Here is a 26,745-nt window from a genome sequence, read left to right as displayed (position 1 = left end):
TCTTATGTGCTAAAACAGCAGATACTTATAGGCATAATGATGTAAACAAGCTAGCTCTCAGTCAACCTTGTAAGGACTTCAAATTTAATAAACCTTACATGTTTTGGTTGGATGATATGGGCTTTGGTGTTATCACTCAGTACTACAGTAGCTTGGCAAAGTGCTCACATGCCTGTTTTTGCTCACATTTTTCCAGAATGCAATCACCAACTTCAATATATTTCCTTGGGATTTTATGATACCTAGTAGTATAGATAGTATAGATCTAGTCAAAGTCCAGACCTAAAACCAATTAAAAACTGAGGAACGACTTGTTAATTGATACTCAGAGATGCTCATTGTACAGAATTACAAGAACCAATCACACAGTTCTGCTTTTCATGGTAGTGTTTCTTTTTATTTGTCATTGTAGAATAGAGATGGATCCATGACAGAAAAAAAAGTGGTATAATAACTTTGTAAATTGAGTAATAACCAAATATTTAAATTGGGAATAATTCAGACAAACACAAATCAGCATAATGTAAGATAAAAAAATAAAATAAAAAATAATAAACTAAGGCTGATTTAAATGAATATCAGGACATTAGTAGTGGTATCAGCACAAAAAAGTTGAAATATAACCCAAATTCAGATTGAAGCCCTTCATTGCAATGCAAGTCAATCATATTTGTCATCAGCGGCCAATTTCTTAAAACACTTCAGGACTCTTTGTCAAAGCAGGATGAATAAAAACAACCTAAGCCGGGCACAGAAATGTGGCCTGAATGTGAACATCAAACTGTTTCCTTTCCCCATCTATCGATTGCAGTCACAACAAAAGTTTTTTTTGTGTTTTTTTTTTTTTTCCTCCAGTGTACATTGTCTTTACGGTCAACAGCTATTCACAGCCCAGGTTTCACAATTTATTTTACCAAGTAAACGTCCAGATCTATGGTTATAAGACATGATTGAAAATGCAGCTTTGTAAGACGTTCTCCATGAATAAATGCAACTGGATAAAAAGCAGTATCTGGAAAAAGCTGTGGTTTTAGGACAGAAAAGGGGCCACAGTTCCCTCTGACGATGAGCAACAATGGATTAATCTAATCTGAGACAAAACAACTAAAAACTAGATGTAAAATAGCTGCTTGTAAAGTGAAACAAGAGAGCAAATACAAAAGTCATGATGAAACCATTAGAATAAAAGAAAAAAAAAATACTAATGTACACATTCCTTCACAATAAAGGCTTGCAGCCAGTGGCAGATACATTGCATGAAGCCTTAGACTGATCAGCAAGCACAATGTTAGTTACAAACAAGGCAGGACTAACTTTGCATAACAGAAAAGTGTTCTTACTTAATATGGCCTGTAAGGTATTTGACCAGCATTAAATAAAAAACCATGTCAGTCAGTAAGCAATGCAATGTTTAAAAAAAAAAAAAGAAAAAAAAAAAGAAAAAAAAAAGAAGAAAAAGCATTACATGTGGCTGAGAAAGAGCAATTTCATTGGAATTATTGCATTTTGGACATGAGCATATAACCATTCCATAATAGCTCGACTGCAGCTCTCCCGTCCGCTGACATGTAATTAAATGAGTGCACAGCTTCAGGGATGCATGTATGAAATTTGTAGTCATCACTTGTCATAAATCTCCAGCAGCTCAGTGAGGGGCTAGAACCTCCTCGCCCTGCTGCGACAGACATATTTAGATACAATCCCTATACATTCTAGTGGTTACATTGGTTAATAGTTTAAAAAAAAATTAATTAAAAAAAAGCAACAAAACTCTCCAATGTCACTAAGCATGTGAACCTGTAGTTATAGACATGCATAAACACCAGGTGGAGTGTATGAGACAGATTGCACTCACAACTAAAAGCCTTTAATAATTAAAAACCTTAATGCAATTATTATTTTTTTTTTATATTGTATACAAAATTGGCACACACTAATGAGCAAAAGCAGGTTAATAAGCTTGTAACAAAAGATACAAAAAGAACCAAAGTATAATTGTGGAAGTGTGGCTCACTTGAAGAGTATATTGACAGAAAAAAAAAAAAAAAAAAAACAAGAACCAAAATGAAGCCGAGGCCAGATTTATCCAGCGTTCTCTGATTCGGGACTGTCTATTTTTTGTTTTTCTTTAGGAAGGAAGGTGTGCGGAACTTCTTTTTCTTTTTGGAGGGGGATTTGCTGGGAGACTCTTCTCCTTCCTGGTCCCCAGCGTCAGCGGCCTCCTCCCCGTTAGCTGCCTCTGTGGGGGCAGCTGACGGGGTGGGGTCTTCGACGGGCAGAGCCGGAGCCTCGGAGGGGTCGTCGGGGGTTAAATCCGGAAGGGTCTGTCTCAGGGTGGCTGCATCACTCTCATCCTTAAAGGTTTGTTCAGGCAACGACTCTGATGGGGAAAAGGAGAGAGTTACAGATCGCTAAGACAAACCGATGGTTATGCGACAGTAAAGCAACAACAAGTCACTTGCTGGTTAAGCGGTGAAATCCACACAATTTGCTACTTGAAAAGGACCAACGTCTGAGTCCATAAAGAAACTAACAGTTTGAGTCTAAATAAAAGTCGCTCACTCGAAAACCATATGCGTTTAGGATAAACACAACTATAATAACTAGCTTCACAGTCAGTCTACCTCAGAACAAAGTCAAGAACACTCCGTTAAAATCACAAATAAATTACAAAGCTCTCCTTCAGAAGTGCCAATAAGCAACATAACAACTAAACAATCGCCACCATTTCTTCTTTCTGACGTTAAAGCTTGAGCACATATTTCTTTGTTTTACCTTCACTTAAACAGGGAAATCTTAATGACTGCAGTTCTCTTGTTCATTTGTACCCTGTGTACAAACAGAATAAAGTGGAAAAAGAACAGAACAAGCACTGGTGAAAGTCCAAAGATTTAACAATGTCTGAATATTAAAAAAAAAAACAACAACAACAACACGCACATAAGTCAACTCTGGAGCCATTCTCATTAATGGCTCAGTCATTCAAGTAATCATGAATTATAAAAAAAAAAATCACAAAAGACTGTATGTAGGTTACGCATTAAAAGGGCCAGGAGTTAAGAATTTGAGTTCACCATTTCGTTTTTGTTTTTTCTTTTTGTTGTCTGTTTTTGAAACTCAGCCAATTTGTTGGAGTGCAGAAGTTCTCAGGAAAATATCCATGATAAACTAGAACCAAGTGAGATTATTAATACATTTAAACATGTACTGCTGCAGCCGATGGGTGTAAAACTTCATAAGTATCTAGTTTGTGCAACAGTCTGACAAAAATACGACATGAAATTTCAGCACCGTTTTCTTGAGGGTGGGGGAGGCGGAATAAAGAATATCTATCTTTTGTCTCCAATGAAAGCTTCATTAATCACAAACTTTAAGTAGTGTAGAATATTGGTAGTTTTTATGATCGCTTTAATCCAAGTTGGCTCTCATGCCAAAAAAAGCAATGTTTGTAATTATATTGCAAGCATTATAATTAACGTTAAATTTGTTTTGATCTGGTCTGACTAACAGACTTTATTTTCTACTCTGCATAAACACGTCTTTATTTTGTAATTTAGTTTGTTTGTCTGAACTTAATGCTAATATAATGCAGAGTTTGATGAAGTACAATTTAAATTTCATTTTTTTTTTATATATTCTATATTTGAATAAACATTGTCAGGTAAACATCGACAAGAGGGAATCAAGGAAATGTCATATTTTAAGGCATTTCACTGTTCTTCAAGTGCAATATACTTTTTTGTAATCAAATTCAACAAGACCTAATTTTAAATAGATGTCACTACTGACTAAAATATTTTTTCCATACTGAGCAGCCCGATTTGTAGATGAGATTGTCTGTATAAAAGATTTCAGGAAATTTCATGAAAAACATTTTTTCTGTCAATCCATCCATAGCCCCATTCAAAAAAATACTTCAAAGACAGACGTCAGAAGTCAGCTTGAAAACAACAAACAGCATCCGCAACAGTCCCAAAAGCTGCCAGACAACAACGTCGTTATTCTTTTTTTAGTATAGCCCATGCGAAAGAGAGAGACCAGTGTGAAACGAGACCATAGAGAGCTTTTAGCAGCGTCTTCATGTAACAACTCGAGTCAGTCGGAACAGCGAAAAGGTCAAACACCACAGACAGACAGAAACTGGAGACCGGTGAGCAAACAGCCAGCCTTCAACAACCAGGTTTCAAGCTAAACCGACAGCAGCCAGTTTGGTTGGAAAGCTTCACTCAAAGCACTGCTGTACCTGGTAAAGGACACGCCTGCAGGACAGACAACATGTCAACACATTTTAAACCACTGAAAGATTGTTTTTAATGAGACAGAAATATACATTTAAAGAATGTGCTTATGTGCGAGAAAGGTTGGTTAATTTCAGAGTGAGTTGTTGTCAGGAGGAAAAGAGGTTATCTAACACAAAACAGTGAGCAGGCTGTGAGGTTTACTTCAGGAGTGTCGCTCCACAATACCAATTTAACAGATGTAAGGAAATAAGACTGTTTTCTATTTTTTTTTGCCAGGGTGACATACTTTCTCTAAATAATAATAACAATAATAATAATAAAAATGAAGACATAGGAAGAGAGAGGAGCTCTGAAATAACCCCCACCAAGCCCACATTAGAAATTCAGAGGAGAAATAGTCACAAACCCCAACAGCAAACAGGTTAGTTCAGACAAAGAACCAAATCTGCTACTGAAGCCATGCAAAGAAAAACAGGGTAAATGAGCAAACGTAAACGTGGAGGGGTGAGCAGTAATTAGGAGGGTGGCGAGGAGGTGGAACAGTACATACTTACTATGGCAACAGGTACTCTTTTGTATTTCCATCTCCTGATTGTAAACGCAGCCACAAAGAAGAAAAAGCACAAGTAGAAACAAATGTCTATGCAGATCAAACCACAAGCAACATGGTAAATAAAAGAAGAAAAAAAAAAATTGGAGAAAATAACCGAAAAGAACAAAAGAAAGGGGAGGGGACCATTCTTGGAAGACCCCCAAAACAGATGGAGAATGGCAGTGAGAGGAGAGACTGTACAGAGACGTTAAAAAACATTTCTGTATCAGATTACACCAGTAATCAGAAGCTGTATAATAAAAAGACAAATTAAGTTTCATTTTTACAGCCAGTTCCAGTATCATCACTGATGATGCTGATAAAAGGTGTAATCCAACAGCAATAAAGACCAAGAGGGACAACAATAATCAAGCAGTAAAATTCCTCTGTTTGAAATCTCCCTTGCTGCTTTTCTCAGCACATTTGCATGCAAATTTTATTGAGAAAAGTCAACTCCTCATGGGCTTTTATTACAGAAACACAAACCTTGTAGTAGTAGTAGTAGTAGTATTAAAGAGCACAACAGACCCAAAGAGAGACGGGCAGGTGCAGAGACAGGAGCCTCCACGGTCCATCTGTAAGTCCTGAACACCGGAGAAACCCCATGCCAAACCAGGCCACTTTGTTAACGCCGTCAGGATAACGTACCTTCTTCTGCTCTGACAGGAGTACTCGGTGGTGTGGATGTGGGTCTCGGGTCTTTGTCGTCCTCCTCAGCCTCTACTTGTTGCTCTGGATCTGAAAGAAACATCCCCAGTCAGAAGCCTCTCAGACCATCTACAGTTCAAGTCACATTTGTTGGCAGCCCTGACAAAGGTGTGCGAAATATGCCAATCTATTATTGCAACAGAGAGAGTGGTTTTACGTCTTTTTGTTGATCGCATGCTTACCGAAAGATCATACAAGCTGCCCATTTCTGGGTTTCTACTACAGAGAACTCCAACAAGGTTCTTCTAGGCCTCGTCTCACCTATACCCACAGTTAAAGTCCCAGAAGACTTCAGCAAACTTCACGTTTACATTTGTGATGGTACGACAAAAACAAAGCAGCTGTAGATCATGTCAAATGGTTGCTATGGAGAAATTCTAACACCTGAATGTCTTTTTTTTTTCTGCAGCTCCCCAACGATGAGCTTTGGAGATCTTAAAGTTTTTACTATACTACACAGTTTAATTTGTTTTAAAAACTCTAATCATCTTATATTACCTGACTTAAGACAATCTATCGTTTGGATTGAATGTTGTATTGTCTTTCATATTCTCAGCAAACAATTTTATATTCCAGTTTATCTGAAAATAATTAAGTTCAGAGAAATGCCGAACTTAAAATAGCAAGGTTGTGTCATTGGGGTAAAAATAATAAAAACCATGGGTTATTTTTTCACCTCACCGAAGAAATGAGACGTGACATTTTTCTTAAACTTTCATTGTGACATTATTTTACTACAACACAATCTTAAGCCATTTTACACATCCTTACCCACTTGCTGCCATTAAATGTGGCTTGAACTGTAAGACCAAAACTTTAAAGAGAATTCAATTCTTTTAATTTATAAAGGCCAAAAAACATCGTCAATCAGCTTGTTTCAATACGAAAGAGAGAGGACAACATAAGGACTCAACAACCAGGAGAAAGACAAAAACAAAAACAGCAGCAAAATATTTCAAACATTTCCTACAAAACCAAAACTAAAACTCCAAAACCAGTTTCAAATGATTAGGTTATGGAAATAAGAAGGGACATATGACAACATTAAAAAAAAAAAAAGACGTTAGCAGGAAGAAAAGGAGTCCATTTATTTCCAGAGTAGGTGGGTTTAACACATTTTCTCTGATGTCTAATAATCTGATTGGAGGACCAAACTCAGGAACTGCTTCTTCACATTTCACTGCAGAAGGACTTTTATTACATGAGCAGAGGAGCAGAGGAGAGAGGATGCTTGGAGTTCCTCTCTCCTCTGCTTCGTCCAATCAAACTGCAGAAAAGAATCAAATGTGCCAAAGCTTTGATGCCTTTTGTCAAGACATCAGAGATGGGCATTCAGGGGAGCAGGAGGGACCCAAAACAACCAAGCAGAGCCTTCAGAGATGAAATGCGGGGAAAGGAGAGAGCTTGCACATGGTGAAACAATGGCAGCAGACTCCAATCCCTCAGAGAGGGGAGAGGAAACAGCAGGCAGGAATTCCCAGACTCCCAGTGAGGCAGTATGTAGTAAGACAAGCCCGGGATGAGCAGGGAAGGGAGAGGAAGGCCAGTTTTTTTGGGATGTCTCCGCTTCATCTGGTGTACCTGCGGCCCGACCTCCCTCTGCCGCTTCCACAGCCGGCGGGCTCTTGACGAGGGCTCGCACCACGGCGCTGTGGAACTCCTTGTGTGGGGAATCAGGAGTCGACAACACCTCGTCTCCTGCTGAGCGCGCATCACCTGCTACCGTCGCTGCAGAATCGGCGCCGCCGCGATCAGGCTGGGGGGCAGGAGGCCCCTGAGAAGAAGCTGGAGGCTGGGCTTCCTCCAAGCTGGACGAATCAGTTGGATGAAGAGAAGTGGACAACGTGGTTTGACCAGACGGTGCAGCTTCTGGCTCTGGTTCGGGTGCGCTGGAGATTGATCCTTTAATACTGTTCTTCTGTTGTTGCACTGTAAATCCATGTTTTTGCATGTTGGTGTGGAGAGATGACATAGTTTGGCCATTCTGAACAATGAGGTTGAACAAAGGCATTATATTTTATTAAGCAGAGGTTAAAACTCTTAATTTTAATGATGAAAAAAAAAACATACCCATTTGTAATATGCTTCTTTAGGACACCAGTCACATAAAGAAGTGTAATTTGTGCAACTAAACGGCACACAGCGAGTTCCTTTAATCATATTTTCAAATTTATTCACACTCATTGAACACACTCGTTTGAGAAAATAGTGAAACTCACAATCCCAACAATATGTTCAGTTTTGGGGGGATGTCAGACATCTCTAAGTGGAGTTTATGGTGACAACAATAAATCTGAATTCTTTCATGATATGAAATATATCAGGATAAATACACCTGTCGCAATAAGTAATAAATCAATTAATCACATGATGGATTAAAAGAAACTAAAATTTGTATTTGCACAATTTATAGTTTCTCTTTCTACCAAAAACTGGATGGTAAAAGTCTTCAGTTTTCAAAGGACAGTTTTGTCTACAGAACCTTAATAATTCATTTTATTTGTTGTTTCTGTTGTGTTAATTTATTTTGGATGTTTAAAATGTCTGCCAGTTCCAGCGTCAAATGGTCATCAGAATTGAAAGTTTTTTGACCTTTGACAAAATGTTCTTGCATTATTATGTCATTACTGTTTTATTATTTTAAAATGGTCACACAGTAACAATATCACCGTTTATCGCATTGACTTCTGGTACAACTTATCTTCCAATAAAATTTGTTATTGTGACTGGACTAGCGATAAATGATAAGATGAATGCTCTACAGTTTTAAAGGATTTAATAACGAGTGACGGTAGAAGTTACTGATTTGTACAAAACTCATTATCTAAAACATTATAGTTGTAGATAAGTTTGCATTTATATCAGAAAATAATTTTTAGCAGTTATAAATGACAAAAAAAAGAAAATGTTAACTATGGTTACCGAAATGTATATTTTTTGTTTTATTTCACATGGAGATTACTATTTAAAAGATGTTGGTGTGGTCTGCCTCCCATGGCACATTTACCTTCACCTCCTTTCTGTTTCTGCTCCACTTCCCGGCGGTATTCTTCCAGCTCCTGGTCGGTCAGCTTATTGAAGGGGTTCGGACCAGTCTTGCTCACAATGACCTTGGGTTGGTACTCCTTCTCAATAATGGCCTTGGATGCGGTCACCAGCTCACCCTTCGAGACACACAAGTGAGGAAAAAGAAGTCGGCATCAGAGGGTGGGGTCGTTCTGAGTACAGCCATGTGAAGAAAACTGTCTGCAGAACCAGAAGGCTGGAAACAGAGTTTGAGAAGTGGCAGCCAGTAACAATCAGCAGCTTCTGTGGCTAAAGCTTAAAGTTAATTTCCAATATAAAGAGACAATTGTACATATCAGTTCTTGTGCAAAAATCATGCGCTACATTGATTGAAATGTAACTTTTGTTTTATCATGATGAGGATTTTTAGGACGAAAGAGCTTGATGCTGAGTACTACAACTCTAGGCATCCCTAGTGGCAGCAACAAGTACTGCTGTAGGCATCAGATGGAGACAATGAGATGGCATATTTCCCTCACAACCATTTTGATTACTTGTCCGCAGTCCAAAACATTCCAGACTGCAATACGGATATATAATATTTTCACCAAAAAAAAAAAAAAAAAAATTAAAAAAAGAAAGAAAAATCACAGAAAAAGCTTCAATAAGAATAAGAAGGATGTTTTTAAGAAGAGTGTTAGGAAAGGAGTCGCCTGTTGAGACTGAACAACTAATCAAAATGCTTTGGATGTGGGCATCCCCTGGACCAAATTTATGCTGAAATCAGTATCAGATTAAAAACCTTTTTTGCATAAAGTTAAAAGTGGATTAATAAACGGTCCAAACATTTAAGCTTCACTCAGTCAAGATACCTTGAGCTTCTCTAATAAGTTGTCATAATCAAAAAAAAGGGGGGGAGGGGTGATAGTCAAGGAAATTTGTATATGAAATTGAAAAGTTTAATAACTTACAACTACAAGAAATACAAAAATAAAATAGCTTTTTGCTCTGATTCAGCAGACTCCAGATCCATGCACCAATTTAGTGTCAATTCTCTTCCTAATTATTTCTCAGAAGAGTCATTACAGAAAAATTGCTCCCCATGTTTTCAACCTGAACATTAACAAGATTTGCAAGCAAAAAAAAAACTTAACTTTACGCATTTTAATATTGTCTTTGATTGTTATTTTTAAGCCAGAATACTTAAGCAATTCTTAAGGCATCCAACAACATTTTGCCCCCCAGTGTAAATTTAATCCAGTACCAAATTTGGACCAAGGTTGCCCGGACTTTTGTATCCCACTACAGGGTCAAATAGATTTGTGATTGGAGCAGTAAGTACCTTTCTAATTGTTTTAGCAGGACTATAGGACCCCTCGGACACATCAAGGCCATCAATAGTGTCTGTACAGTCAGACAGAGGGGCATCCTGCAATAGCAAACCATGTGAAGGGGGGGGGGAGCACAACCGAGTACATCCAAATAAGCAGTCTGTCAAGCAGTCACACTCACACAACAGGGGGGAAAGAGTACAGCAACATCCCACAGAACATATCCTTCAGCAGAACAAAGAAAACATTTTAATCTTAAAGATTAAACAGTTCTGCAGGATTTTTCTTTAGCAAGTCAAAACGTTGCTCATTTTCTAGGGGGTCCTCATTTTAGCTAACAATATGTAAACTGACTTTCCACTGTAATGTAATATTATATATATATATATATATATATATATATATATATATATATATATATATATATATACACAGTGCCTTGCAGAAGTATCCAAACCCCTTGAGCCATTTCACATGTTCTTATGTTCATTTTTAATGCATTCTATTGGGATTGTGTGGGATAGACCAACATAAAGTAGCTAATAATTGAACTGAAGTGAAAGGAAAAGTAGATACAATAGAAGAATTGAAATCAAACTCAGATGCTACCTTTCGTGAATCACTTCCCTTCCACTTCACCATTGTTCACTTCGTTGTGTTGGTCCGTCAGATAAATTCCCAATAAAATACACAAAAACTTGTGGTTGTAACATTAAAAAGAATGTGCAAACTTAAAGGGGTCTGAATACCTTTTCGAAGCACTTGCACACCCAAGCACACTAAAACCACTTGAGGGAAGTACATGCACACAGGAACCATTGTAGAAAAATGGAGTCAAGTTATGAAAAGCATGGGAGCAGAGAAAGTGGTAGCCGTTATTAGCATGCTTTCCAAACTGTCAACACAAGGTGATGGTCAACTCCGGTTGGGGTAGAGGTGACTTTATTGTTCATGCCTCATAAGATGTCACTGCGATTGCACCGACTTAAACCTAACAATCTCAAGACAGACAAAGAGGATAAAGTCTAATTCCCCTCCAGGAAAATGAAAAGGAAACGGCAAAAACATTCACAGCATCTTAAACCTGAGCCATGCAAACAGAACCAATGAGTCAAGACTTCATGTTCTGCATTCTTTCCAACCCATGAGGGGGAAACCTTGCACATGCATAAGAAAAATAAAAAGAACCACTGCTTGGTCACAACAGGACCTTTTGTTTAGTACATCCAAACTAGAAACTCCAAAGGTTGTAAATGTAGCTGTGATGCTCAACGGACAAAACAATGTTGCTAAATAAATAAAACTGGGTATGAAAATGGACACATTCTGAGCTGGCAGAAATATGGAAACCAAATTATGTTTACCTTTCCCACACATTACTCACCTGCAAGAACGACAATCTCTGTGATCAAAGAATAATGTCATAATTATGAAGTCCCCCCCCCACATCCTCACAACAACACAGAGGACTTTTTGTTCTCTAATCAGGAAATAATTTTAGTAATTAATACTAAAATATTGGAATTAAACTGATTTTAAAGTTTCTTTCAATGCAGCTCAGTGTCCAGAACAAATTCATGCGCATTGTTCTGATATTGTAATAGTTTAGATTCAGGCATGCCTCCTGACCTGGATTTAGAGTTTTAGAAAATTTGCTTTTAAGTCGTCTTATAAGACAAGTGACTCAAACCATATTCATCAGCATCAAGTCCAGGTCAGGAACGTTGCAGCAGCGAAGCACGGAGGCGTTAACGTCACACACTGACCTGGTTAAAGGTCCGTTCCACCACAGTGCCAGCACACAGAACCTGAGACTGGGGTCCTGCAGTCTTTATGTCCTGCAGGTTCTGCTCACGGATCTAACAAACAAACAAAAAGACTTTTTTTTTTTATCTGGTTAGAGTAAACATATCTTATCGGAGAGCTTCAAATATTGTCAGTCGAACGAGGCGACATTTAACTACACAAAAAAAACCCCACTACAATACCTTATTCCTCATTTCCAGAACTTCCTTTGGGTCGGTGTTCAGTGGGATAAATTGATTGGCTACTCCAGCCTGGCGAAGGCTTTCTTCTTTAGTCCACTGTAAACACGATGTAAAGTGTTACACAGTTACAACAGGGACGCCGAATGGCAAGAAAAATATAAAATAAAACTAGCACAAAAATATATGTAGACATAACTCAATGCAGGCATTACAAATCATGCAAAATTATAATAATAAAAAAAAAAATCCACAAAGTTTGATGACTTTTTTTTTTTTTTTAAGTGAGTCAATGATGATGAAGGTTTAGGTAGGTTTTAGCGCGTTTTATTTTTATGATCCTAGAAAATCTAGGATATTTTTTGAGGATTACTTTATGTAAATAATTAGCTACCTACCCATCACATCAGCTGTTCTTAAATATCATCTTCATGACATTGTAAGAATTTCTGTTCTTTAGGCAGCAAGAGGCAGAGCTTTAAACAGGTTATTTTTGCTTCAGGGGAGTATTTGGATATCTTTTTCTTTCCTTATTTTAATATCTTCACGTATTATTGATTGAAAAGTATCTTGGCTACTGAAAACTCTGAGGCGAGACAGCAGAACATGCAACTTTTCATTCAAATTTGTGTTTTTTCATCCATTGGGTAAATAGGGTCCACAATACTTTATGAAATATTTACTAATGAAAGTAGTAGAGGTCACAGATAATGGAATGCAGATAATGACAATACACATGGAGTTAAAACCCTTAGTTATTTCTTAGTTTTTCTAACTCAACAGTAGGCTTAATTCCAATCACAAAAACTAGCAATGTTACTACTTTTTAAATTCGGAAATTGTACTAAAATTGTATTTGTACATTTTTATGGCCACGATAATGTTTGTGGTAGTGTATTCATATGATCTTATACAAAACTGGAACCAAATCAGCACCAAATGTTTTAAAATGCGCCAGACTGGAAAATATGTAAAGATGTTTATCAGATCAGAACCTCCAAGTCCTGGAATTTGAGTTTTAATCTCATATCCGAGCAAATAAGTCGTCTTGATCATTAATTTATGAAACTAAGAACCTCTGAAATTAATAATTTATGATGATAATAATAATAATGGGGCCGTGGTATGCAAGTGATGCTTGTTTCAAGCCACCAGATTTAATCGGTTTACATGGTGGGGTTTGCCTGAATGCATGATTTCATGAATTCTACTAAGAAGATTTCTGCTCCTGAATTCACTTTCTGGAAAAATTGGAATAAAATTTATCGCTGTTGTTCCGTAACAATGGAAATCATTTGTCATCATCATTGATCTACCATCTGAACTAAAACCAAAACAGAATTACACTGAAAATCAACTCAAGACAAATAACGGCATGAGTCAACAGAAAGAAAGAAAAAAAACAAACAAACAAAGGGCTGGGGCAGCGTGGGGAGATGTGAGGGCTGAGTGGCTGTGAGTGGTGGAGAGGTGAGAGGTGGGCCGGGTGGGTGACCAAGACGATGAGGCTGGCTTACGAAGCGAGAGTGGCAGTGAGGGGTGAGCTGGCATCACCAAAGTCATTTTCCAGGCTGATACACAACAAGGACAACAGAGATAAGAAAGAAACACACCCGAGAACACTCGGCCATTTTGGGACAAATGGGAGCTACCATCACAACGCTAAAAAAAAAAACAAAAAAACAAAAACAAAGAACATCCTCTTTGTACAGGATGAAATCTTTCACAGCCCTGTGCCGAGTTTGTAAAAAATTTGTGTAAACTTGGTAATGCTCAGAGTGATTAAAAGGGGAAGTTATTCATCCATTTCTAGCATTAAACGGGATGAGCAGCAAATGAAGGTATAACACCAACGTTCATGCCACCTAGTGAACCATTTTGAACGTAAGCATGTAACTTGCAGTGGGGAGCAAAAGCTCATGACTTCATTCCTGTGTTTACTCCAAGTTTGGTTGCATGGTTGCCAAACCAGAAGAGGAGGGGGCGGGCTAGATGAGGAGAAGGTGCTGGATGGGTACAGCAGGGTCGGGTTGGTTGAGTATGAGATGAACATGTAAACATGATATACTCACTGAGAAAGAGTCTCACAACATAACATTTCCTACTTTCCCAACAGGAGATAATTGATTCAAAAAGTCAAGTCAGATTTTATTATGTCTTTTTTGTTGTCGTTTTTTTTTTTTGTTTTTTTTTTCCTTAAAACAAATTCAATCATGCAGGCACTGAATATTTTATAGAAGCTGCTTTTCAGAATAAAACTAAAACCAAAAATTAGACAAACAAAAAATTAGCGGCAAAATAAACTAGGAGTACCAAGGAAAAAAATAAATAAATAAGCAGGTTGCATGGAAGCTTTTTCTTATATAGCACCCCAACAACTACTGGAACCTCTGCTACAGATGTGTAAAAATACCTTCCTCTTATTGAAGCAGCACAATTTACACTGAAAAACCAACGTGTGACTAACTTTATCAACTGGAAAATTTATGCCAATCTTAAGATTTACTTTGTTTAGCAACTAAAAGTAGTGAGAATTAAACTAGAACCGTGAGCTTCTTTGCAACAAGCACTCTGGATGGATCTTGGTTGAAACAAAAGACAAACGGGGGAGAAAACAACTCATGGCAAGTATTAAGTGTCAAGTATGGTGGAAGATCTGTGATGCTGTGGGAATTTTCCATCTTCTGAAGGACCCAAGACTGTTTCATAATGTATGGGGTCATGAACCTGTTGACATTCTTGAATATTTTGAATAGAGATGTTGGAAAAATTGAAATAAGCTCAGAACAATGCTCCAGAACGTTTAGCCAAAGCAACACAGATATAGGCTGCCACACACAAGTCAATCTTTTTCTATGACTATCAAGGTTTAAAGACCATAAAACTGTAGTGCACGAAAAAGGAACAGCAGCTTTGGGCAATCTAGAGATTTCTTAAAAGATTGGCCCCTTCTACATCTCTCTGGCATCCAAAATAAACAAACATTTATGGGTAAACTAAAAATAAATACATCTGTGTGAGAATAAACAGAAGATTTCATTTGAAGGCTTTTCAGACATCTTTACCAGAGGTGCCAAAAGCTTTGTAAGGTGATAAGTCTACAACTTTCAGTTTCAATTCATATTTTTGTCACTATTCCAGAAAAAATAAATATTCTCACAGGCATGCCCCTTTCCATTGGTTCCTTGAAAAGTCTGTACGGATTAAAGATTCATCATTACAGCAAAGCGGCGTGCGTCTTCAGCAAATCTAGCTTCTCCTGATTTTAAATAATAGGTGGATTCATTTTTAAGAAACAAAGTCAACGTCAAGATGCAAAGAAAAAAAAAAAAAAAAAAAAAGAATTGTTGCCCTCGGGATGAGCGATTGTGTGGTGAGCAGCAAACGTCCCTGTCTTGCTGCCTTCACCTGCCTACCTGAGGACTCATGCCACACCCCTGCTGCTCGCTCCTCTGGGAAAAACATCAACACGTACAATGCATTTCACAACAACACATGCTGTGGGGCATGCTCTGGGCAGCTGGCCCGGCATCGTGAAGCTTTCGGAGACCAGGAGGAATCAAGGAGTCAAGAGTGCAGCATTAGAAAGGTGGTTTAGTAGGTGTACTTCACTCGCAGCAGAATAGAAACACAAAAGTCCAACACTGGTTTTTACAGACGTAGGTTGTGGGTCACCAGGTTATTTTTGTGAAAGTTTATGACATAATTAATCCATCAATTGATATTCAAGCTTTACTTTTCCATTTTAGTCTCCCCAGTCGCTCAGGATGCCGAACAACTACCCAATGCTACCGACAAGGTAGCTGTAAATTCTATACTATGAACAATAAGGTAGGCACAGACCAAGCAGTTGGTTATACAGCTTGGCACGCAGACACCGGACGAGAGAGACTGCAGCAAGGGTTTGACGTGATCGTGTGTTATGTTCGTCCACACCTTAGGCTTCGACTTGGGGCTGGTGCCGTCGGGCCCGTCCTCGTAGGGCTCGTCGAGCCGGCTGCCGGCATTGACCCAGCGGGTCTTGTCGCGCTGGCCGCGCTGGAAGCTGTGTTTCAGCGGGGAGCGAGCGCCTGAGTCGCTGTCCTCCCCATAGGAGTAACCGCCGTGGGCGGAGGAAGCGAGCTCCGCGTCACTGTACTTTTTACCTTTGTCTCGCAGAGCCGGGCAGCGGTAAGGATAGCCCGTCCTGTAGCCCTGGAGACGCGGAGAAAAACGGCAGGAGTTAGAAGTCAAAGTTGATCCTGTGAACATTTCTAAAAACACACACACATCTAAATATATATAGACCCATTCAATAAGTTAGAATACTATAGTAAAGTACATTTATTTCAATAACTCCATCACCACATAAAACACATTAAATAGATTAGAGAAAGACCAGTGTCTTAGTGCCTTTATTTGTTCTGCTAACAGTTAATGAAAAAAATATTAAAATTTTAATATTACATCACACCAACTAAAAATATGTTTTCAAAAACGTATGAAATGTTTTCAAAAATGTAAAAGTTATATGCAAAAGGTACTTTTCTACTGTCCCAATTTAATGAATATGAATGCAGAATTTGAGAAATCAAAGTAAAATGTGATACTTCAAATATAAAAAGATGTAAAAAAAAAAATTAATAAAAAAGTAAAAAGTGCTTCATTGTCTAAAAGTGTTGACTCCCCCCCATCTTTTACAAAACAAAACCATTTTTTCCAGTATCCATTAACATGACCTGCCTGAATACCACTCACTTATATAATAATATAAACACCAGTTTTGAGCAGTAAACCTTGCAGCAGTATGCGCCGCACACTGTTCTTACCAAATTGTCGAGCATTCTCATGAGAGCCTCAAACTCCTGCTCCCCGATTTGCCACTTGGGGTGTGTTGTCGACCCGTCGCCTGCTGGCTCAGGGACGCGTGGCCTTGATTTATACTTTGCAGGGTCCAGCATTACCAGATTGTCGGGCCCTCCAGCGCTGGCCAGTGTTCGCACCTGGAAAACATTGAGGTATACAAGGAGACAAACCACAGACAGATCCAGAGCAGAGAGAAAGATGAACGGGGGAAGAAAAAAAAAAAAAAAAAAAAAAGATTTGGAAAGTAGGATGTAAACAGTGAGGATGTGGTGCACCAAACAGACAGCAACAAGAAGAAAGGAGGGGAAACAAGAGATAAAAGTAGTTGTTATGGAAAATGAGGACAAATAAAAACCTAAATTAGTTTGATGTCTCATTTGTTAAAGTGTAATCGATCAGATAAAGTAACTTCACAGGCATCAGGTTAGACCTACCTGGATTTCACAGGCGGTCACCAGGTTGTGGATGTAATAGAAAGCCTCCTCCACTGTTTCTCCAATTGACACCAAGCCATGATTCCTGAGGATGAGAACCTGAAAGAGAGACGAAAACATCTAAGTCACACAGCCCAAGCTTTGCCCGAATTATTTTGGCTTTCGCGTCCTGGAGGTACCTTGCTCTTCGGGCCAAGGTTCTTCTGTATGATCCCTCTTTCTTCGTCATCCACCAGTATGCCGTGGTAATCATGATAGCTCACTTCCCCGAGGGACAGAGCTTCGGGTGAGATAGGCAGCAGCCCACATTTCATGGCCGACACCTGCAGAAGAAGCACACAGGGTCATCAAACATCTCGGTAGCTGTAGGCAGTATGTCGCTCGTTAAAGACATTGTGCACGCTTACCGCTGCACCTGCCGCTGTGTGTATATGTACGATACACTTGACATCGGGCCGTGCAGCATAGATGGCGGAGTGGAGCATGAAGCCAGCCTGATTGACCCCCAGGTTGGTGCTTCCTCGGTCTACGATCTCACCTTGAAGATCTATCTTTACCTGAAAGTGATTCGACGTGAAGGATTGCTCAAAGTTGTCTTGTGGACTTCTTTCACTCAGTTCACATCAAAAATGTGAGGAAAACAGCGTATGTGTGAAGATGTTTAAAAGTATTGAAATTCTAATAGACGCCTCCGGTGAATCTTACCAAACTTGAGGCGGTGACCTCACTGTAAAGGAGCCCAAAGGGAACGATGAGGAAGCGTTCCTGGTCTGAGTTCACTCTGACCTGCAGAACAAAAGACGTGCAAGTTGAGTTATAATTTATTATTCCCAAGAGAATATTTAGTTACCTACAACTTACTTAACTATATTTTACCATTTTGAAAAACCAATGCATGTGAATTAATGAGGCTTTTATGCGAAACTCCTACTTTGTGTAATCCTAGCATCAAGATAATTTGAGATGGAATCCTTTTGTTTTTCTTAAAGCCCAGGCAAATCACAGTTACCACGACTAAAACTTTACATACATGCAAATTAATTCCAATCTACATTGATTTAGCAAACTGCTGGGTTGATAAAATTGTTCAAGGAGCACCGTTTAATTGCATGTGAGGGAGCGATCTTACTGTGAGGTGGTTATAGATGAGCTCAGACCATCCGAACAAGTCGGCGAGCCGGTAGAAAGCAGCCAGTTTGCAGCGGAGAAGCTTCTCGCCCTTGTCGTAGGAAATGGAATCCGAGCCTCGCAGATCGTTGACTGGCGTCACCATTCCCAAACCTACGGAGAGAAACGGGCGACGTGGAAAGATTGCAATCAGTTACGAAACTAATTCATTTAATTCAGTGCAGTTTCAGCTCTCGAGGTACTTTACAAAACATAAGAAGTCAATTATACACATTGTAGGAAAAAAAAAAACTCTGCAGTCAAGTTCCATTTTTATGCAAATTGATGTAAGGAGGGCTCTGCCATGTGCAACACTAACAGAAACGAGGAAAACAACTTATTATGCTTAGTGAAACACAGCTGGTGTCATTGTCCTGCAGTTAACTATGGCATACTCTGCATTACTCACTGCGAGTGCAGACATAGCAGTGCTGAGGTCAGAAAGTGCTCTACAATCACTCATTCCTGCTTACTCATGTTGAGCGCTGCCATGCCTCCTTGTGGTGCAGCTGGGTACATGGAAGGCATGCTGGTGGTCATGAAGTCTGCGATCTGCTGCAAGGCCAACAGACTGGTGGGCGTCTTCCCCTTCTTCAGCTGATCCTGGATCATCGTCTCCAGCTCTTCACAAAACGCCTGTCAGTTGAGCACAAAGAAGAGGGCTTTAAAGTTGCCAGCTTGTGCATTACAGAAAATTTTAATATTCCCCGACTGAGCTGATTGGCGGGGAGTGTAAACAGACTGACGGGGCTCTGAAGGATCATGGAGACCCTCTTCCTCTGCTCCATCATGTTGAAGTCCTGCCGCAGGTCCGGCGCCATGTTTCTCTCTCTCTGGTACTCGGGGCTGCTCTCATCCACCCGGTCGAAGTACCGCTCCTTGTGTGGGACGGTGGTGGGAGGGGGGGCCGTCACCACCCCGGCACCTGACTCGCCGTTCATCCTGAGTTGGCCTCCTGCAGCAAAAAAGGAGAAGACGAGCCTCAACACTTTCTACTGCTGCATCATAAACGTCGTTGCGTGTCATCGCATAATAAAATATGAGAGATTAACCAGAGTCTCTTTAGGGACGAGACAATATTTTTCCAATTTTTGAGCAAACACACAGCTGAACACTAAACTAAACCCTTCTTAGCAACCTTTCAAAGATTAATGTTCCCTTCTGGCCAGCTGCTGGACTAAAACCCATTAGGCATGAGCTTTAAGAGCCATCGTCTCATTTTATTTCTACACACACGCTGGGAATATTTTCTTATGTTTTTGTGCACATAAAAGGAATTGACAACGTAGGGTTGGACTAGGTTCTTTGGTTCTAAACATTGCACAAAAAAGGATTGTGCAATAAAAAAAAATAATAATAATAATAATCCACCCTGGCAAACAGTCAATCAGTTCCTTCACTATTTTCAGGACTTACAGGCTTCCAATGCTTTCTTGTTTCGTAGCAAATCTTACACCGATGGGTAAGATTTTCCTAGTAAATTGAAAAAAAAAAAAAAAAATTATATTTGAGACACCCGCTTATCCTTGCAGAGTCCCAGGGGAGCTGACCCACCTCCAGCTGCCATTGGTCGAGAGGCGGGTTACACCACTGACAGGATGCCAGTCTTTCATAAAGTCAGTGAACCCTCTCCATCTCCTACTTCCTGCCATACTCATGCAGTTGCTTTTTCTAGTTCATAGAGGTTCTGATCGATTCCTCTATGAACTAGACAAGCTAGTCTAGCGCAGCTGGTCAATGATTGGCAAAGAAACTCCACAAAAATCACACAAAGCAAGATTTAATCACTGCAGCGCAGCAGTTCTTTACCAGTTAGCTATTTTTTTTAAGTCATGGCGTTGACTTTACTAATCCACCGCAAGCAAAGGAATGAATAATTTATAAACATTATGTACTCCATTTGTTCACCGCTGAAAAACGATCCCCCAAAGAAAACAGCGAGCAAGTGAAGGGCAGATAAAAGACAAATTAAAGGTGGAGATCTGGTCCATTTCCTGACAACTGCCGAGCGTTGGAGCAGATCAGTGGTCTCCACCCGTCTGTCACAGCACAGCCCACTCAAGTTTCGACTCCAGCTGGACACGGGCAGACTCTGCAAGAGCCAAAACGCGAGCGCGTATTCGCAGAGGCCGAGGCAGCCCATTAGTCTGCATCAATACAAATGTTCAGCCACAACTCCCAGGGCAACTGCTGGCCCGACTCGAAGCATGCAGCATCACTGTGGGAGCCGACAGAACCGCTCAGTGCTTTCTGTACGTTTCCATCAACGGTCAAACAAAACCAATAAAAATCAACCGTCCCACTGCATCTCGGTTCAGAATACAGCAAAATTAACATTAGCAGAGACATTTGAGGTGATGTATCCCTGTGATACTATTTTATTAGTGGTTCTAGTTATAATCCAGTAATGCAAGTAAATCCACAGATACCAATGCTTTCACATAAACACTCAAATGTAGTTTAAGAATCAGATTTAACAAAGCCTGACAGCCTTGAAGCTGAATCCAACAGCCAAAGCGACTCAACAACCCTGCAGTGTCTGCAGTTCGTGTCAGCCTGATTCCTACTGTAGGGTCCTAATGCTTCCGGACTCTCTGTCAGATCTAATTCACTTTGTTGCAGATTGCCTCAAAACCGCATGCTGAGCTTGCTGTTGGTCGTTCGTGTTTGTGTTGCTATGGCTGCAGAAAGACGAAACATCCCGAGTCCAGAGAAAAATCCAAACTAAAGACGCAACACGACCCAAACAGATACAATAATCAAGATATTCTAATAACTGCTCTGTGTGTGTAAACTACAGTGGATGTGCTTAGACTTCAGTTGGAAAAGACAAATGTGAACAGATTCAATAATCTACACTCTTAAAATCAACTAAGCAAGGCTACAGAAACCTTTGTTTAGAGAAGAAGAAGAATAAATAAAAAACATCAATCACTTTGTGCCAGGAAAAAAATTAAATAAACCAACTTCTTTTATTAATAACTAATGACAGTCAGATTTTAGATGCAAGCAGGATCCACTCAAGGCTAATGCCAAAGAATAGGAACTCTCATAATCAATCATAGATGTTGCTTAGAAGTGCTTTACTTCAGTCAGTGTGCTCGTTATGTTTCCTCAAAGTATGTAAACAAGCAGTTAAACATTAACATCATGCATTTTTTACAGTGTAGCAATGCACCGACAGCAATCAATAAGACACTAGAACACAGGAAAAAAATTACCAATAGTCAAACTGGTAAAAAGAACAAGAGGAATCGTGTGGTCCTCTAAGAAACAACTCTGAGGGATCAATTCATAAGCCAAACAAACACCCTGAACATAATGAGGTCATTCCATAAGCATCTTCCAATCAATCTGTTCACATTAAATTCCTCCTGCACTCACTGACACCAACTGATTACATCTGGCCATATGATGCAAGAGACAACAACATGAATGTTTCCAGCCGATGTTAACAATGGCTGACACAAACACGATTTCAAGGCTGATTTTTTTTTTTTTTTTTTTTTTGTCGACAGCTTAGCAGTAAAAGAGCTGCAGAGGCAGGAAGTGTTCTCCAGCTATGTCAAAGGCTGTCGTTTCAACAGAATCCCCTTTTCTCTGCAGAAATGTAGGCCCATTGTACTCGACGAGCCTCTCCTGTTGAGAGTGCAGTCGCCATGGAAACCAAAATTATTACCATGGAAACACAAGACGTCCCTTTTAAAGATTATTGTTACGTAAGAAAAGCAGCGGGCTATAACATCACACGGCAAGCAAACCAGATTCCCAAGGATGACAACCTTTCAACAAGTCCGTTAGTCATTTCGTATTAAAATCATGTCACGGACTCATTGAGAGAAAAACTGAAAGCATCTGAGGATGAATGGATTCTGCAGACTATCAAAACTTTACTTTACCCAACAAGCTCATCAGCGAGAAATGACTCCCTAAACACTTCTACAAAACAGAATGACTATTTATTTTTATAGCCCTAAAAGAGAGACCTAATTTCTTTGTGTCAGGCAACTATGCATATTATGCACACAATGGTTTTTTTTTTAACGGATCAGATAAAAATCCTAATTGAATATCCCTCAAGTTTTGCCCTGATTCCATTTAATAAAGATTCACACTAGCTTTTGTTAGTCTTATTAACTCATTTACTGCAGTGCTGTGGTCATGTTCCAGTTCAGTCACTGATAAAAAAAGTATGTTCAGGAAGTCTTTTGGTAGTGACTGGTATTTTGTCTGCGTAGCTCTCGTCTGCATGAGAGCTGTCTCTATTCCTGCATGGCCTCACTTCTCCTGAACAGCTTTACATAGTGAAGCAGTGATATGACTCGTTGATAATTTGCCTCATAAGCTGGCTTTTCTGGTGGTTCCAGTTAATCACGTGGGTAAAGCTTGCAGAAAAATTCGTTATCTACTTCATAACTTAAAAGGTGTTGCTTTATGTGCCTAAATACTAAAGTCTAATGTTTCAGCAGTTTGCCGAGTTGAGTTCAGGTCTCTGCCCAGTCAGCTGGGCACATCACATTAGAAGTCAATAGGCTTAATTCCACTGTAAAACGTCAGCGTGAAAGTTTAAATCACACGCTGGATATCAACTTCAAGAAATTGGTGATATTTCTCGTTAGTGAATTCTATCTTATTGTCCCATTATTGTAGAAGTAACAGGACTCGCTGCATGCAGCTCCAATTGATTATGCAGATAACATATTGCAGAGAAGTCTGTTTTCCCACAACTTTCGCAAGCAGAAGTCTGCATTGAAAACAAATTCTCAGCACCACTGAAGGACCAAAAGATCCATCAAATCCTCTCCAAAAACATGCCACTGGAGTGACTCCAAGTGAACAGATCATCATAACACGCGTTTAAGAACTGAGCTAAAAGTGTTGTTAAAGAGTTTCAATGTATTCTGGTGTTATAAGCCGACTAAAGGCTGACTAAAGGCCACAAACAAGACGCATCTAAAGATCTCTGTGCTGGATGCCGTTCATTAGTGGCACAGAAGAACAGCAGACGCTCATGTGATTCTATGACAACAGATTCTCCATGTGCTACAACCACCACAAACAAAACTTGGTGTGAATTTAACACTATGCCACGCAGGGTCTCATTACGTGCTCTCAACTGTAATTAGTGTACACAGATAAGTCTATTGTTGACATGTCGAGACGACGGGCAAAACTTGAACTAGATTTAAGGGAGTGAGGCAACAACATGTGCTTATTACTGCCGTCACTGATCAAAACACTGGTAAGTAGCATTTCTTTTTTTTTCCCCTCAGGTTGAGTAAAATAGAATGTGGTCTTCACATATGAAAACCGCTCCATAACTAAAGACTGAGTGATGTTTTTTTTTTTATTATTATTTGCAAATAATTGAGAAATTCAGTATCCCATATATGAATGTGTTTGCTGCTAAACATGATGCTCATCAACCCCACAACCAAAAGCAAAGACTTTGTGAAGACTCTAGCTAAAGCTGGTAAATGTGATTATCTACAGATAAATTAGTTCTACATCAACACGGGGTCAAAGGTCACTCAGTGGAGAAGGTTCCATTGCACTCAGGGAGTAAAGATCTTGATTTTTGAAGAAATGCCCTGGGGTCTGATGAAACTAAAAGTGAAGAAAAAGAAAAGTTGCAAGGCTGAGAGCATTTCAACTGCGAAGGGAAATAATGAAACTGGATCGTACAAAAATCCCCTTAATGACCAAATGATACTCATTCCTCGTTGCCATCAAATTAATAAAAAAAAAAGAAGTCAGAAGTCATCCTTGCTTCATTTAGCAAAAAAGATAGAATATCCCTATAAAAAGCCACTGAAATAATTTCCATTCGTGATTTGAGGCAAAACAAACCACCTGCTTCAATAATAATGAAAAAAAAAATGAATGAATTAACAAGACATGCCTGGTGAGGGAGGGGAAGTGGATGATGTGAATTACATCTCTCAAGCAACCAGTTTATATCAGAAGAGTTTTGCAGTAGTCATGAGCATCTCAACAGCTCAACTGACAAATGAAAAATCAAGTACATAATGGATTTTTTTTTTAAATGCACCATGCAGCAATTATATTTTTATAAAGCAAAATCTCCTTTTTTTTTTCAAAACTTGGAACATCTTTTTCGCTCAAGTTTTTCTTCCGTTGTTTAAATTAAGAGAGAATAAAATGTTTCCTATATGCAAAAGGCAAAAAAAAAAAAAAAACACACACACACAAAAAAAAACTGCATGGGAAATGTATTTAGTCCAGCAACAGAGAAACAGTAAACACTCATGTGATTCTATGACAGTGACTGGAGCCATCTCGGATAAAATACATCATCCCTGGTAGAGTCTCCCTAAATCCCCTAGCAGTTTCAGACTGTTATTATGTGTCACTTTGTTTTGTTGCTTTTAACAAAAATAGAATAGTACATTGATTACTAAATGAAGCTTCAGTGAGTGGCTGCTGCGGAGTGACAGCTTCCTTACTGTAAGAACTGGTTCAAGCAAACACAGTTAAGGGAGTATTTGGACAGGAAGGAAGGAGAGAGTAACATAGAAAAACCAGGGCAGAAATATGAGGAACACATTTTCAGCTGCACTGCAGTGGAGGGTGTGGGAAGTGGGAGTTAAACAAACATAGCACCTGCATCTACAACCAACGTGTACTATAGAGCGTGTGTTGAGGGTGGTAGCACAGAACCAGAGTCACAGAACCGAGTCCTGTCCTTTGGGAGGTCTGGTTGTTCTAACAGAATTACCCGATCCAGAAAGTATTTACTTCGGTCTTTACAGTTTGGCTTTGCAACACCTCTCACAGCAGAATGGCGAACATACTTCTAGAAAGGGCTACACAATGTTGGGAAACCGTAAAGCTGCAATATCGTTGTTAAATAATGTGATTTGCTATGTTTCACCATGTTCTGGTTTCTTCCCCATAAAATATTACAAAATGTACCTTCTTGGTCACTAAAATACGTCCAGTCTGAGAGTGCATGGCTGAGAAAAGGCAACCCAAATGGACAAATATATCAATGAAAGGAAAGAAAAAAAGTCTGAATATGTGGCCCTAAATTACAATGCAACAATCCAACAGATATTGGATCCAAGTAAGTCATTTGAGTAAATTGGTCAGTTCCACCACTCAGTGAAATCAGAAAAATGTAATAAATCTATGTTCATGATCAAAGATGGATCCAGTGCATCACATCTCATTCATAATGTCAATAAGTAAGGGTCATTGTCAGGCTACAAAACACACTACAATTGTCAAATTCATTGGATTACACAAGCTGCATTTGTTCAGAAAACTTCAGAAACTTATTATTTTACCAGTGGAGTAATAACAGCCTTAGTATTCCAACAAGGTAATCATAATATAATGATACAAATAACTTCTTATTAAAGTACCTGTTAAACATGCTACATATGTGTTTATAACTACTGCAAGGAAAATCAAAGTACGGACATTTGTCATTTTTGCACAACCCGTTCTTCACAAATCTAGCGTGGTCCAAATTGAATCCGTCCAATTAGATTTGATAAAGTTGTTTTTTTTTTTTATGTTGTATGCATTTATTGGAAAAAAAAACAGTACAACTATCAGCTCCCCATATGGACGTTTCTAATATTACTGGCATCGCAACACATCTGAACAAAACGGAATTTGCACACCCATCGTTGGGGAGGAGGGAAATACTCCCCAGAGGAATATTTATACAAAAACACACCTACTACAGCAGCGAGACCACGCGAAATGCAAAAATAATGCAACTACTTTGAAGGCCTGCTCTGGTAGCAAAAGCTAACGACGCTTAAAAGCGAAACACCTCGGGCCCAAAGTGTCCTCTCTAGTTGCTTTCCAGACACTAAGGCGACTCAGAGAAGGTGAATCATTTAAATCGAAAGGAAAAAAAATGCAAAGGTCCACGTTTGGTATCGCATAATTTGCAGAAATTGCTCTGTTAAGACTCCCCCGCAACACATTAGCCAAACATAGATCACCACTGCAAATACATACAGCCAGATATCTGCAGAGACAAAAAAAAAACGGACCAAATTACACATGACAAGCGAAGCATGTCCCATATTTACTTACCCTCTATTTAATACGGTGGCGAAATTAAAACAAAGCCGAGCAAAGACTGACCGAGGGTTCTCCTTGTTTTTCTCCCCTCCCCTAGTGCTTTCAGAGTGGGTTTATCTCCGCTCTCGTCCGTCCTCCCCCGCCCATCAACCTTCATGCCACTAGGGTGCGGCATGCACTAATCTCTGGCTCTCTATTGGTCAGTTTAAACCACGTGACGCTGCCAGTTTTAGTGATTGGAGGATAAACTATGAGCCTGCCTCTGAAATGGTTCTTTGGTTTTACAGTGCAAAAACTAAATTGTCATACCTAGAAGGTGAGGAGAAATGTCACGAAGCAGACTAGTAATTAGTTAAACTAATACTACGTATA

The 26,745-nt window shown here is 39.3% G+C and overlaps 1 protein-coding gene across 10 annotated transcripts; it reads right to left on the bottom strand.

Moving 5' to 3' along the window:
- Positions 1-369: 369 nt before the first annotated feature.
- On the bottom strand, positions 370-26,519 carry add1 (adducin 1 (alpha)). Of its 10 annotated transcripts, none has more exons than XM_015014231.2 (18): positions 26,386-26,519; positions 19,056-19,264; positions 18,783-18,945; positions 18,272-18,423; positions 17,848-17,928; positions 17,550-17,699; positions 17,322-17,465; positions 17,143-17,241; positions 16,672-16,845; positions 15,800-16,057; positions 11,867-11,962; positions 11,645-11,737; positions 11,263-11,280; positions 9,890-9,976; positions 8,549-8,705; positions 7,123-7,470; positions 5,482-5,571; positions 370-2,380 (listed from the first exon to the last, which is right to left on the bottom strand). In XM_015014231.2, exons 2-18 carry the CDS (start codon positions 19,248-19,250, stop codon positions 2,112-2,114), a joined length of 2,574 nt encoding a protein of 857 aa, XP_014869717.2. In that variant the 5' UTR covers positions 19,251-19,264; positions 26,386-26,519; the 3' UTR covers positions 370-2,111. The 10 variants fall into 10 exon arrangements, 8 of the variants coding, with proteins under 8 accessions (XP_014869717.2, XP_014869720.2, XP_087867029.1 ...); XM_088010904.1 differs by lacking the exons at positions 9,890-9,976; positions 11,263-11,280 and adding exons at positions 2,776-2,829; positions 4,244-4,259 and having other exon boundaries at positions 2,152-2,380; XR_015764866.1 differs by lacking the exons at positions 9,890-9,976; positions 11,263-11,280 and adding exons at positions 2,776-2,829; positions 4,796-4,829 and having other exon boundaries at positions 2,293-2,380.
- Between the last annotated feature and the right edge of the window lie 226 nt (positions 26,520-26,745).

Source organism: Poecilia mexicana, unplaced genomic scaffold, assembly GCF_051168715.1.
Source record: "Poecilia mexicana isolate PSO_F unplaced genomic scaffold, ASM5116871v1 scaffold_12, whole genome shotgun sequence".
NCBI classification, from domain to species: domain Eukaryota; kingdom Metazoa; phylum Chordata; class Actinopteri; order Cyprinodontiformes; family Poeciliidae; genus Poecilia; species Poecilia mexicana.
Note: the sequence above shows the minus strand (reverse complement) of the source record. Positions and strands in the feature narration are given on the sequence as shown.